At 36.1% G+C, this 15120-nt stretch overlaps 1 protein-coding gene across 3 annotated transcripts in view; it reads left to right on the forward strand.

The window, feature by feature from the left end:
• Positions 1-15120, forward strand: part of BTRC (beta-transducin repeat containing E3 ubiquitin protein ligase) — a 166191-nt gene that overhangs the window by 132582 nt on the left and 18489 nt on the right. For all 3 annotated transcript variants that reach the window (XM_063102018.1, XM_063102019.1, XM_063102020.1), the window contains 8 exons: positions 1262-1493; positions 4703-4889; positions 9474-9570; positions 10235-10372; positions 10838-10956; positions 12620-12869; positions 13349-13467; positions 14682-14792. In XM_063102018.1, the coding sequence (XP_062958088.1) occupies positions 1262-1493; positions 4703-4889; positions 9474-9570; positions 10235-10372; positions 10838-10956; positions 12620-12869; positions 13349-13467; positions 14682-14792 (1253 nt within the window). The remainder of the gene's footprint in view (positions 1-1261; positions 1494-4702; positions 4890-9473; positions 9571-10234; positions 10373-10837; positions 10957-12619; positions 12870-13348; positions 13468-14681; positions 14793-15120) is intronic.

The following is a 15120-nucleotide window of genomic DNA, read 5'->3' on the forward strand; positions in this document are numbered from 1 at the left end:
GGCACAGAGCGGCTGGGTTCTCTGCTCAGGATATCACAGAGCTAAAATCAATCAAGATGTTGGCTGAGCTGGGTTCTCATCTGGAAGTTCTAAGGGAAAATCCTCTTCTCAACTCATTCTTTATGTTGGCAGAATTCAGTTCCTTGCCATTGTAGGACTGCGGTCCCCGTTTCCTTCCTGGCTGTCAGCTAGGGTCCACTCTCAGCTCCTAGAGAATGCCCACATTCCTTGCCGTGTGGCTCCCTTCCTCATCTGCAACCAGTTAGAGAAACTCTGTTTTTAAAGGCCTCTTGTGATTAGGTCAGACCCATCTGCATAATCTCCCTACCTTAAGGTCAACCTATTTCGGTTCTTGTTTTAATCACAGCAGTACCTACATTAGTGTTTGTTTGAATAACTGAGAGAAGGTATGTGTACACCAGGGGTCAAGAATCTTGGGGGACCGTCCTAGAATATTGCCTACACAATAACATACACTTTTTTTTGTTCTCTTTGTCTTATGTTGTTTTTCTTCATAGCAGTATCTACATTATATTATCTATTTATTGCTTATGTTTTTAATGTGTCTCCCATGCTAGAATATATGTTTATGATGATAGACACAATGTTATTTGTTTATTGCTATATTCCTAGCACCAAGGACAGTGTTTGGCATATTGTAGATGCTCAGTAAATACTTACTGAATGAATCAATTAATAAAGACTTTCTGACATACAATTTTGATGCCTGTGGAGATGGGATTTTTTGGAAGGAAAAGGGTAGATTGAGCATATGAGTGTTATTTAAGCTTTATTTCCAAAGGTACCACAGAGTCTCAGAATATTCATTGTCCTTTCTTTGCATGGAGAACTTCTTACTTCTTTTGACTATTGAAAACCAAGTTGTGAACAAATAATTATATAAATGTCCATTAACTGGTGTATACAAGAAAAAACAAATTATCTTTTTGCTCGCTGGTAATAATAACTTTAACTTTCTTTCTGCTTTCGGATTTCATCTGTATATCTCTGGATAATAAGAATGTCTTCCTAAGAACTTTTGGAAATGGATGCTTAGTCTTCTGACAATACACCTGATTTACCAACTTACTGTGGTATTTCTGTGGCTTTCCATGTAATTGCTGTTCACAAATGCCCAATTACTAATAGAATAACAATGGGCTCAATCATATAACATAGCATGCCAGGCCAGAAGATTATGTGTATTTCCCTCATTTTCAGTACTTATTGCTATGTTTTTTTAAATCCCTCCCTTCTGCAGACGAAACTTGCTAATGGCACTTCCAGTATGATTGTGCCCAAGCAACGGAAACTCTCAGCAAGCTATGAGAAGGAAAAGGAACTGTGTGTCAAATATTTTGAGCAGTGGTCAGAGTCCGATCAAGTGGAATTTGTGGAACATCTTATATCCCAAATGTGTCATTACCAACATGGACACATAAACTCGTATCTTAAACCTATGTTGCAGAGGGATTTCATAACTGCTCTGCCAGGTATGTCTACTGGTGTTTGTAAACCATTAATTTGCCACAAAGTTAATGAAACTGGATCTTCAGCTATATATATCTTTTTAAAAATATTTGCTGGCTTGATTTTTTTATAAATTGAACCCTTTAATTGCTTGCACTTTTTGGAATAAATACAAAAAATAATAATAATAAAGAACTTTCTTTTCCCTATCTTCTTCTTATCTTATGCCCTTCTATTTACCTTATTTTTACCTGAATGTAGGCATTATCTGGTTTGAGGTGTGTCTTTTACAATGTATCTTAGTTTCAAGATATGTTAACTTATGTACTTAGATTTATATTTCTATGTGAATTTATCAACAGAATATTTAAATCCTAGGGATAAATAGGAAACAGTTTTGAGTATTTTAGAAAGAAGGGTAGGTATTTCAGGAGCCTTGTTTTAATGTTAAATATAAATATTGTGTTACATATATATATATAATAATACTTAAAATACTTTGGGTTTTTTTCTGAATGCTTAATGGTGATCCAGGATGCTACAGAGGCATCAGTATTGGGGGGAAAGTCTCTCTCAGAAAAATATAAGGTTCTCATATGCATTAAAAAGTTTATCTTAAAAGAAAAAATAGTGCAAGATTGAGTGAATTTTAACTCAATATCATATCTTCTTTTAGGGTATGTTGGGTTTTTTTGTTTTGGGGGGGTTTGCAGTGGAGGATTGCTGTTTTCTGTTTATAGTAGTTATAGGAAATTTAGAAAATGCATAAAAGTATAAAATATAAAAATAAAATTTCTTAGAACACCACTATTAATGTGCTGTTATCATTTTAGCATGTAGCCATTCTGTTTTTTCTAGGTGTATTTCCCTATAAAGCTGTGATCATAAATGTTTTTAACATTTTTACAATATATTCTCTTAATGTTTTTTCCTAAATGTGTGTTCTTTTAGTTGCTGCATAGCATTCTTTACAATGGTGAAAACACATATTATTTAACCCCTTTATTGAAGATTTATGTAGTTTTACATTTTTTTCCTATGATAAACCATGCTATCATGGGCATTCTTATACATTAATCTTATGGGCATCATAGGAAAAAAATACCAAAATTGCTATACTAAAGAGTATGAACATTTTTAAGGCTTTTAATACATGCTGCCAAGCTATCCTCAATGGAAAATATACCAACTTGTAGCCTCCCCAAAACTGCATATTACTACTTTGTTTAATCTTCACAAATTATATCTTTTTTAAAACTTTGTTTTTCTGAACTGTGACTTTAAACTGCACTTTAAGACAAAAGAAATGCCTTATCTTAAAAATAACCACCTTAAAACTGAATTTTACCTATATATTTTGCTAAATAGATTTTTGCCCCCTCTTTTCTCATTGGATTTTGTTTTAGCCAGAGGCAATTTTCTTTGTACAAACAATCTGTGTGTACCTCATTACTGTGTTCTCCCCAATCACTGAGACATGCTACTATCTCAAGTTTATAACCACTAGGAATTGAACAGGGGTTGATTAGACCTGTGTATCCTTTGCCTAACACTGATCCCTAGTCGGTATCTGCTGACCACTCTATGAGGTATTAAATCATTGGTCTAATGCTTTACAGGCATTTAAACTTATAAACCTACACCATCTGGCTACATTTACTAAACCAAACTACTTCAGAAAATGCCTGTAATCCATTAATGTAATGGGTTTGTTTAGAGTGTTAGGTGAAATTACTTCCAAAGACTTATTATAGGTACATAGTGAATGATCAGGAGCAATTTGATGGCAGCCATTAAAAACACAGGAATGCATTTTGGAAACTTCTGATGGTATAGAAAGTTTCAATATAAAGATTCAGGAATTGTACCATCACTGTATTTTGAAGAATTAATTACTATATCTTTAATTGGCTTATAGTCATGTTCCTTTAATAAGAATTAGATGATGGATGCCTCCATCTGCTTATGCTTAAATATGAACATGCGATGCCAACCAAACAAGATCCACTTAATGCTTTCTTTCCCAAGTCTGCTGAAAAATATGACTGCTGTCCTTACAATTTTTATAATTGGAATAATGTTTAAGCACTTGAATTGTTGTTAATGGTGTCCATCTGTGTTTCTGTGCGATTCAGGGGAAAGGCATAAAATGAAATGTGGTATTCTCTTTCCTATTTTGTTAAATTTGTGCCTATAGGAGTCAGAGTATGAAGGAATTCTTCTGAACTATTTAAGTCTTCCAGAATCCTCTGATATGTAACCCGTAAAGAGAAATAATTCTGAGTGTTTTTGTTTCACTTGTGAACTTAGAACAGCAGCCAAAAGAAGGTTTATTAGTGGGATGATCCTATTTTATTAGGTCTTTTCCCCTTGGGCCTCAGTACAGATTTGGGTGATGGAGAACTTTAAGTGGGAAGCCCATCCGGTTTACACAGCACAACATCTACTCTCCACTCTTTTCCTCTGCACATCCTACAAAATATTCTCTGAAATGCTAACCAAGTTGTCTATTTTTTTCATTTTTGGTCAACTGTCATTTAGGTTTTATAGTAGCAGCTATTCTCAAATACAAGCTTTTGTTTTTTTGTTTTTTCTTTTTAAACATCTGAAATTAAACTCATCCTTGAACTTAAACATACCTCTCTGTCTTTCCTCGTGGGATGTTCCTACACCAGTCTGTACTTCCTTCTTCTCTGCTTTTTGCATGCTCAAAATTCTATAACCCAGCACATTCTGACTTAGTGCCTCTCCCCCAGTACAGTTAAAGGCTATTTCTTTTACTGAACAGCTTTAGAACTACAGCAGTAATAGAAACAAAATGAGAAATGGACCTAATATAGAGATTTGGGGGGGTCTGAATCACACAGTTTGAGATGCCATCCATAGAACATCCCCTAGTGCTGAAATCCATATAGATAGATGTGAATTGTTTTCTGGAATCCTTTTTATTTTTAATGTCTTGGGGGGTTTGCTGGTTGTTAGCTTTAAGTTCCTTATCTAAAGGAAGATGGAAAATACCGTTCATTTCTATAACCTAATGGAAAAATTATTGACACTCATTTTACCAAAGCCCCTGTTAGAAAAAAACTGGACAACACTAGGGACGGGACAATGATGTGCCTTCATAGCAGAATAAATGCTGTTATGTTTTAGAGGACCTAAATTTTTTTTTGTAAAAAATCATTCACTACGCCCTATGTTCTTTTTCTTTGCCTCTTACCCCCACCATAAGCTCGGGGTTTGGATCATATTGCTGAGAACATTCTGTCATACCTGGATGCCAAATCACTATGTGCTGCTGAACTTGTGTGCAAGGAATGGTACCGAGTGACATCTGATGGCATGTTATGGAAGAAGCTCATTGAGAGAATGGTCAGGACAGATTCTCTGTGGAGAGGCCTGGCAGAACGAAGAGGGTGGTGAGACTTCTAACTTTTTTACTATTATAGAGCTTCAGGACTTGGCCAATCAGAGTCATTGGAAGACCGCTGGGAGCTAGAGAGACCACTTTTCATTTAATATAGAGATTTTGCTGATTTGTAGATAGAAATGTAAAGGAGAATAGTTTGTTCTTAGCAACTCAGCAGTTTTTCTTCTCACCAATCACTCATAAAATGACATTATATTGTGTTAATATTACTTTTCAAAAAATAATGAAAAACTATTGTCTAAAGCATTGTTTTCTGGGCAGAAATTGGTATCTTGCAAAAGGGCTGATGGGCAATTTATAAGGCAAGTTGATGACTTTGAATCACATAGAAACCATCAGATCCATCTTTCCCCTAAAATAATTCAGGACAAAGGTCTGGCTGGTTAACTCATTTGGTTAGAATACAGTGTTATAACACCAAGGTCAAGGTTTTGGATCCCCGTACCAGCTAACTGACAAAAAAAAAATAATAATAATAATCCAGGACAAAGTGTTTTCTTCTTCAGTCCACACCTCAGGTATTTTATCACCTTTGTAATCAAAGATTATTTTTTATGCCCAACTAGAATAAGAACTCTAGAAATCTGAAGAAATGAAAAATTAAGTTTAGCATAAGTCATTGTTTCTTCTTAAGACTTATATTTTCTCAAGACTTTCTCAAGATTCCATAAGGCATTATATAGTTAGCAGCCTAAGAGACTTCGCCAATTTTGCTGTTTTCTTAACATAAGGGCACCATTTCATCAAAACTTCTGGAAGATGTCTTTCTTTATATAATTTTCTCTCAGAGTATGTCTCTAGAATGTCACTGTAAAAAATATTTATTTATGAATAGTTCAGAAGTAAAATAAAGATGACATTATTTTAGTTGATAGAAAAAATGATAATATGCATATGCGTGCTCAATGATATCCTTCCAGATTATTTTATGAATTATCTTACATCATAAAGAGATACAGAACAGTTAAGAATGGAGGTTACTTTTAAAAGATAAATATTCATACGGATCAGGTTTCCTTAGAATTTTAATAAAAATATAGTTGGTTCCCTTGCTTTTTGTGTGTCTTTGAAATTTATTAAGACATAATAAATATAATTACCTCTAAATATTATACCAAGTGCTTCAGAGATTTTAGGCTATTAGGCTAAAATCTAATGTTAATTAGGCTATTAGGAATACTTTTTAAATTTCTTTGTTAAATTCAGTTAAAGGAACCAAATACCAGGGAATTCTTTAGCTATGTAACAGTTGCATAAATAAAATAATATTATTATTATTTTCTTCCCAAATATATTTTTTTATTCTCACTTATTTCATTGTGTAGAAAAATAGAAACCTTATTTTTTATAACCAACTTCATACTTCGGAAATAAATTCTTTAATGGCATAACAAAGCAAATAAGTATATAATTACATGACATTCAGAGTTCATCATTCTGCTTAGAGTGCCAGAACCAGCCTTAGAAATAGAGTAGGGATTTGCTTACATGGAAAATTTTAGGGCAGCTGGAAAGATTTCTCTACCCCTCTGAAGTAAAGAAAAGAAAAGAAACTCCCCTCCAAATAACTCCTGACCTGAAATTTCAGTTATAGAGATTCATTCCCTTAGCCATAAAGATTTATTCCCTGTTAAAATATACTTTTGTTCCCATTTGTACTGTAAATGACAGTAAACCTTCATCAGACATTGGGAGTTTACTAAGTCCTTTTTTGAAGGTAGGGAGAACAAGTAGTAAGTGGGCAGTTCTTGGCAAATGGATATGAAAATGCCAAAGGTAAAAGTAGGCTCCACAATTTTGCTTAGGGTTGGCACTAAACAGCAAGATCTGTTAAGTTAGTTACAAAGAAAAAAACAAATAATGTCATTAAAAAATGGGTTTGGGGCCTTTTAAAAAAAGGTATATGAAGGTATAGCTGAGAAATAGTTCAGGATCCAGAACTAATTACTACTCTTTCCACTGTCTCTTCAATCACAGAAACCCATTCCTACTCTTTTGAGTATCCTTCAAAGTTCTGACTGTATTCTGTTATCTTTGGCCACATTTATCCTCCCAACTTGTCATAGCCCCATGAAATTACACATACTTGTCCACCCCAAGCAGACCTCCTGCAGTATGCCGTTGACTTTACTGTTGCTACTTCTGTTTTTACATGTCATCTTTCTTCCTGTGTTGCCCTCCCTTACTTCTTGAAAAATTCAATCTGTTATCACTTTCTCATTTTCTTATTTCAAATTGTCTTTATCAAGCCTACTATGTCAATAAAGACTTTCTGTTATACTTTTCCCTATATGCTATCTTTGAAAGTTTCTTTCATTTCTTCCAACCTAAAATAAGTAGGTAAATATAGTTTTCTTATAAAGCTTTGGGTCTCTAAGATTTAACTTCCACTTCGCTGTTGTATTTTATGTCTAGATGGATTTAGCAGTCCGCCCCTAGGAGATGAACTCTTGTTTTCTCTCTTGAATAATATTGAATATGCTTTGTCTACTCAGTAATGGTAACTCTTAAAAGTATAATGAAAGACCACTTGGGTAAAGTCCATTTTTTAAATCAGCAGATCACATTTTATGATAATATTCTAAATTTAATATTTCACATTTGTCATATACTCACATTCTCATAAGTGCTAGGCATTTCACATAGAAGTAGTCCTTTGTCAAAGAGCTTCCATCATAAAAGGTTTTGACTTAAAACACAGATAAAGACTGAAAGACAGCTTTCAACACCTAGCCACTCCTTTTTTTTTTTTGTCTTTTTTGTGACCGCACTCAGCCAGTGAGTGCACCGGCCATTCCTATATAGGATCCGAACCCGGGGCGGGAGCGTCGCTGCGCTCCCAGCGCCGCACTCTCCCGAGTGCGCCACGGGCTCGGCCCTAGCCACTCCTTTTTGTAGCAACTTTGATTTGAAGAATTCAGATACTTTAGCAAGGCATGGTAAATGCAGTGGGGTAGAAAACAAGATCAGAAGTTTATGTAAGTTCACTTTCCTTAGGATGTAGAGATAGTATCATTGCACTCAAAGAAAATCCTGGAGTGCCTGTATACAGTTACCACAGATTAAAAGGAGGACAGGAGTCTCGGAAATGGTGGGCTTGAGAAACCAAGTAGTTATGAGTGTAGGTTATGGAATCAGACTAAAATCTTCATTCAGAGTCTATTATTTGCCTGCAACGTGTTTATAGAATAAGATTGTTTAGAGAAGTGTACCTTTAATCCAGAATTATTTCATAATGTATCATGTTTGCTCTTTCCTTTATTCTCGTATATCGTGTTTCATTAGCCCCTTTTTAAAAACTATTATTTTCGTTCCTCCATTGCAGATTTTCTTTTTTGTATTAATACAGAAGTCAGAGCCAGCTACCTTCCTGATAGGAAATTTTCTCAACTAATTTTCAAGGGGTATAATACAGAGAGGGCAGGGGAGAAGCACTCCTGGAGACATCAAACAATTAATTATATTGTAATGGAGCTACAGAGGGAGGAGTGGATGACTGGCCCAGAGAAAACATGATTTCTCTGGTGCCAGGATTACACTCAGAGGCATTTCTGCTTGTCTCCACTTTGCAAGGCACGGTGCCAGTGAAAACAGCAGTTAGTACACCCATAGTGGAGTTTACTAGCTTCCACACCGTGTTTGGTGGGTTCTTAACTTCAGGATGAGGAATTAAATTTTTTACCCAGCAGGAAGTGATTGCCATTTACTGATTTTTTTTTTGTAGCAAAAATCTAGCTTGGGATATGAGTATTCCAGAGATGTGCTGTCATAAGGAAGGAGATGCTAACAAATGTTGCTCTCTGGAATCAGGAAAGGCAGTAAAATGCATGTGTATGTGTACATAGCCAGGAACACACCTGTGAAAGTCAATTTCATGCCTTAGACTTGAGAGCACAGTGCTCTTAGGCATTTCTTTTTATCTTCTTTTCTACCTGCTGCTGGACACTCCTGTGATCCCTTTGTTTTCTGTTGAAATGAACTGAATTGCTCCTTTTAAAGCATAGCGACACTGATCACCAGCAGCCTGGGTGACTGAGCAGCCAACACACCTTACCCCACACAAAAAGACCTAGAAAAAGTGATCTCCATGACAAAGGCATTGCTGCCCATGATGCTAAGCTCCACTAACAGTGGTATAGCTTTACTCGGTGAAAAAAAAGACTATGGGGCATGTGCTAATTCAAAGGAAAGAGTTACCATCACTAACAAAATATTCGAAAGATAAGGCCAACAAATCTATGCAGAAGTCTATAGGCCAATAGATGAATTCTGATTATATGTATTCTGTTTCTCTATTGACCTTATATTCCTAAAGGCCTGGTACTCTGATGTCCTACACTGAAGATAATCATGTTTTACCCAAAAGCAAATCAGTGTTGGCTGAATTCCTCAGAGCCCAGAAAGTTACTCTCTGACACGGGACTCCTAAAATCAGGCTTAACTTCATACCTCTCCAATCTAGTTATGGTGATTACATGGAACAGGAACTGTGAAAACACTCTGAAGAAATATAAAGCTCTTTGTTAATGCATAATGTTATGATTTTCATTGGGAAATATTTGTTGTTTTTTAGGGGACAATATCTATTCAAAAACAAACCTCCTGATGGGAATGTGCCACCCAACTCTTTTTATAGAGCACTTTATCCTAAAATTATACAAGACATTGAGGTAAGAATCTACATATTTGGTGTGCTTACCAAATGGTAGAGAAGCATCAGCATGCTTCAGTAACAGAATTGTTACAGCAAACCCATTAAGGTGTATTGACATGGGTTAAAAATCAATCTCTTTACAAGTGAATGAGATAAATAAAATATAGTAAATTGGTGAAAAGTTTTTAAAGCTTTTAAAAATTGTTTACTGATAAATAGATAAGAGAGCAAGAGAAAATGAAGCTTTCGTACAATAGCAATGAGACTGTTAAAGTTGTACTGACAAGCCAATATTCAAATATCCTCTGAATTGAACCTCCATCAGAGTTCATTGGTAGGAATGGCTACCACATGTATAAGAAGAGCACTGAGCTCATAACTTCATGTAGTTCATAGCTCACCCTCTCTTGTTGAGTAGTCTCTTTTTAGCAGATTTATGATTTAATTGAATGAGTTATATGCAGGCGAGTTCTAGAAAATAAATCTTTAATTACCTTGCAAATATAAAAATATTGTGTAAATTTAGATAGTAGCTTTTTAAAAGCATATTTTTAGTTTGCCTTAAGTTCTCTACATCCCATAAAGTGAAGCATTGAGCCTTTGGTTGCCATTAAAGTCAGATAAGAATTTGGTTCTGGTCTTTTTCTAATTACTGCCTCTTTGCTATTCCTTCTTCCCAGACAATAGAATCTAACTGGAGATGTGGAAGACATAGTTTACAGAGAATCCACTGCCGAAGTGAAACAAGCAAAGGAGTTTACTGTTTACAGTATGATGATCAGAAAATAGTAAGCGGCCTTCGAGACAACACAATCAAGGTGAGCTATCTTCCATCGCAGTAGTGTAGCAGAGGGAGCGAGGGTAACCATATTCATAAAGCAATCCAAAGGGTAACTTTAAGTGAGAATTTTAGATTATTTCCAGTCCCAAAGCCAAAATCATTTCCTTAAAGGACAGACATCTATCTGCTTCCCCCCAGAAGAACATATAAATGGATAGTCCTAGGGTTAAATTCTCTTCTTGAAGTGTTCTGAATGGGCTATTACTCTTTTGGCCCTCACATAATTATAGGCTACCCCTGTTCCTTAATGAAAAAGATAAAGTTTGCATTAGTACTGAAGCCACATATGTAGGTACTTAGCTATACCTATAGAAAAGAGTGCATTCCACACTACTCTGGACTTTGATTCTTTGTTGGGGGGATCAAACACATAATAGAACCAACAAGTCTCCACAGCACCCCATTATCATAGTGATCAAAAGGATCTTGTTTGCCATCCTAGATCTGGGATAAAAGCACATTGGAATGCAAGCGAATTCTCACAGGTCACACAGGTTCTGTCCTGTGTCTCCAGTATGACGAGAGGGTGATCATAACTGGATCATCGGATTCCACAGTCAGGTAGAAAATTTCAAATGCTCTTTTGAACTCTGAAACATTAGATCTGCTCTGTTCTTTGTCATAGATAGTAATTTTGTATGTATCTGCATGAACACAGTTCTGAAACTAAAGAAGAATAAAGCATCAGCTCCCCCATCATTTGTGTCAATCTAGAACTAGAAAATTTGATTTAGGAATGATTGAGGTAAGTTTACAATTTTGCACATTTAAGGAACTACACATTGTTTTAATTTGGAGAATCATCCATTATAGAAACTTTTCTCATCTTTATGGTAAACATTGCATTCCTTACAAAAACCAAGCACCTCACAGGGGAATGACATGAATGGAATGAAGCCTTCCTTTCAGGTGGTTATAACTGTAGCGCAGGCATGCATTGTCTCCTTTAAAATGTGTACAGGTAAGCAGTACTCTCTCTTTGCCAGCCCCTCCCCTGCCGTCCCTGCAGTTTTTAATTGCAATCTTCACTCAGGGAGGGTCCTTCAATTTCCAGAGGCATTAGTGATTTGATGACACAGCCATTATGCTGCTGGAGTCCAGTGTAGTTTGAGTTCTGGGTACCAGCAGCACTGCTGGAAACCTCTTTCAGGAATTTTGCCTTTAGCTAAAGGATTTAGCAAACATAATGCATCAAAAGTAACTTTAAAAAAAAAATTAGGAAAAAAAGCACTTAAGTGCATTGTTAGATTCTCTGAAGTTAAATGTTTACCATTCCAGGTTATCCTCTGTGAATAGAAAAGGCTGTTCCTGTTTCTTGTCTTTTGACTTAAAGGCATAGCAAACTTAGTCCTTGTAGTTACTGACATTTAACATTTGTTGTTGTTTGTGGAGTGTATCATGGAAGCTGAAACGTAGATGCTAACATTATTTATAGGATAAGGGGGGAAATGACTTTCTAAAAAAGGGGGTTAAACTGGCAAAAGTAAATGTTATAAAAGTCAAAGTAATTACACAAAAAATAAAGTAAAATACATCATCACACAGAATTCTCACGCTATCCAAGTGTCCCACACTGTTCTGTGAAGCCCGTATATGCTAATGAAGGGCTATTCTTGACCCTTTGGAGCACAGAAAGGGAGGCTTAGATTTAGAGTCTGAGTAATCTTGGCTTTTGACCTGTGTGGTGAAACCTAAGATCCAGTGTAATCAAATTCAAGTCCACATTACTAAGTCTGTGACAGAAGCATCTTGGCCTATGTCAATTCTGGTTCCTGGGGGCTGTCAGTTGGATGGGCACTAATGCTGCTATAATTAATTAGATTCCCCACTTAGAATGTGTCTTATTAATGGTATCACATTGAATGTCAGAAGTTTAGTAATCATCTTGAAGTATGGCCAGATCACTAGGTGACGGTAGCTACTACCTCATCCCTGCCCTCCACAATTTGCCCACATTTCAAGCATTGTGTCTTAAGGACTTCACGCTGGCAGCACTCCACCCCCTTCCTTCTCCCACTCTCCCAGTCCAGCCCTTTCTCTAGCTACAGCTTCCCCATGGTCCATCCATCAGTACTGTATACCTGAGCTCAACCTCAATGCTGCAAAAGAAGAGTAGGGATAGCACTTCCTGTGAAAATATAGGGAGTGGTTGGGAGCATGATGGTCAAATACGGGTAACAGATTGTAGCTTGAGCACCATCTAAATCTCAGATATCCCTTCCAGAGTGTGGGATGTAAATACAGGTGAAATGCTAAACACGTTGATTCACCATTGTGAAGCAGTTCTGCACTTGCGTTTCAATAATGGCATGATGGTGACCTGCTCCAAAGATCGTTCCATTGCTGTGTGGGATATGGCCTCCCCAACTGACATTACCCTCCGGAGGGTGCTGGTTGGACACCGAGCTGCTGTCAATGTTGTAGACTTTGATGACAAGTACATCGTTTCTGCATCCGGGGATAGAACTATAAAGGTAATAAGGTATTTTTCAGTAAGTCCCTAACTTAGAAGAGAGGAGTTCATGTGAAAATTTGATCAAGGGCAATTTCATATTTAAACATCACTGTAGAATAACTTAATATTTAATTAAGAGACTAGTCTAAGAGTAAAAAGGTAATGAGACAAGTTGTGTGACAATTCAGGCTAGATATTTCCTTCCTAGGTATAATGGTGAGTGTGAGAGGGATAGGGGTAAATTTAGGTTTAAGAAAATGTATCTGCAAGACCAAACTATAACCCTGTAAGAGTAAATCAATTCAAGGAATTGTCATGTGATAGCAGCCAGCTACAAATTAGCCCTATATTACCATGAATTAAACTTGTGTTTTGTTTTGTTTAAGAAGCTGACTTCCTCCTAGTGGTTCTGATTTCTGCTTCCCTAAGAGTCCAGTTGCCATAGATTTTACCAATAAAAGTACCAAATCTACTGCTCAAAGCTGTTTTCTGTTTCAGGTATGGAACACAAGTACTTGTGAATTTGTAAGGACCTTAAATGGACACAAACGAGGCATTGCCTGTCTGCAGTACAGAGACAGGCTAGTAGTGAGTGGCTCATCTGACAACACTATCAGGTGAGCAGCAGATGCCCTTTTCCCAGAAGGAATCAATATTATCCTCCCATCCGTTATTTGTGCACAGATCATACACATCTTCAGCTGTGTTATGTTTATACTTGAATGTTTTCCTTTCTGTAGCTTCTTACAGAGAGGCAGCACAACAAAGCCTTTTGTTATGTGTTTCCTTCCTGTAGTAGTTTTATCACCAGATAGACCTATTTCAAAGGTACTGCTATTCATTGAGGAAGTGAACAAGAAAGAGGTAGATGGAGGTTGAAGGCCCTTCTTTTTAAAGTTTTCCTGTCTACAGTTAAAAAGAGGTAATAAATAGCTAAGGCCTTTCTCATTGCCACTTGTTAAAAAAAAGAAAAGAAAAAAGATTTGTTTCCCTACTAGAAATTGTGCAGTTTTGTCTTAGCATTACACAATAGGCCAGAGCTTCCTGTCTTTGAAGTTATGAAGATTCCACAAGTTGAAGTACTTTTTGGTGTTTTTCCTTCACAAAGATGAATGACACAGATATGATTAGCATTTGGAGGAGTTACTCATCTTCTCCCTTCCTAATACTAAATACTAAGTGAGCACTTAGTGAAAGAAATACTAAGAGGATGAAAAGGCCACTAAAAAAACCAACAGATTGAGCTACTTTTATATCTAAGAAAGTCATCATGAAGTTATCATTTCTAAAAATTGAATTGGTCTGAAAGCATACAATTTTTAAAATTAGTATATGAAAGTTTTTGAGAACTGACTTTGCATTTCCATGATATGAGAAAGACTATCCTGGGCAGTGAGAAAAAAGCATAGTGTTGTCAGTACCAAGGGTAGAGATGCTTTGTGAGGGCAGGACACACCTAACACTCTGCCTCTCAATTCCTATCAGTGACTTCCAGAAGCATTACTTTCTTGGCTTGGTCATTTCCTTCCCAGGCAAATGATGTGTATCAAATTCATCCTTTTTATGCCTGGGAGAACCTGGTTGCAGAATTATATAAAGCATTGTGCTTTGGAAATACATATTATGTTTGAACTTAAATCATAAATTTTTTCTGCCTGGGTTATACGGTGGAGAGGAAATAAATTACATTGAAAGCAATACATTTTTATGTGGGTGGTGATTGATTTTATTTTTGTAGGTTTTTAAAAGACAAATGAAGTATATTATTATAACATTCCAGGCTTAAAAAAAAATACATAAAAATTCACTTGACTCAATTTTTTCCTTCCAGATTATGGGACATAGAATGTGGTGCATGTTTACGAGTGTTAGAAGGACATGAGGAGTTGGTGCGTTGTATTCGATTTGATAACAAGAGGATAGTCAGTGGGGCCTATGATGGGTGAGTTTGCTAATATGGCTTTAAAAAAATTTCACATCTTAATCCCACCCACTTTATGATGCTAAATATAACCTTTCTTTGTCTTTAAAAGCTTATAGATTTCAAAGAAAAGATCTGATATAATGTTTCTTTTGCCTAATCTATATGTTCACCTCTTTTTGGTTAACTCCTTTCTAAAATATTCTTCCTAATTATTTTATAGCACATGGTTTCATTAATATTTTGGCTATATGTCTCTTTTGCCCTGTAAAGCAAAGAGTCAGACAAACCCAGTGTAACATAATATATGTGTAAAATGGTAACTTATTAATAAAACAGAAAAACTGAA

Source organism: Cynocephalus volans, chromosome 7, assembly GCF_027409185.1.
Source record: "Cynocephalus volans isolate mCynVol1 chromosome 7, mCynVol1.pri, whole genome shotgun sequence".
NCBI lineage: Eukaryota > Metazoa > Chordata > Mammalia > Dermoptera > Cynocephalidae > Cynocephalus > Cynocephalus volans.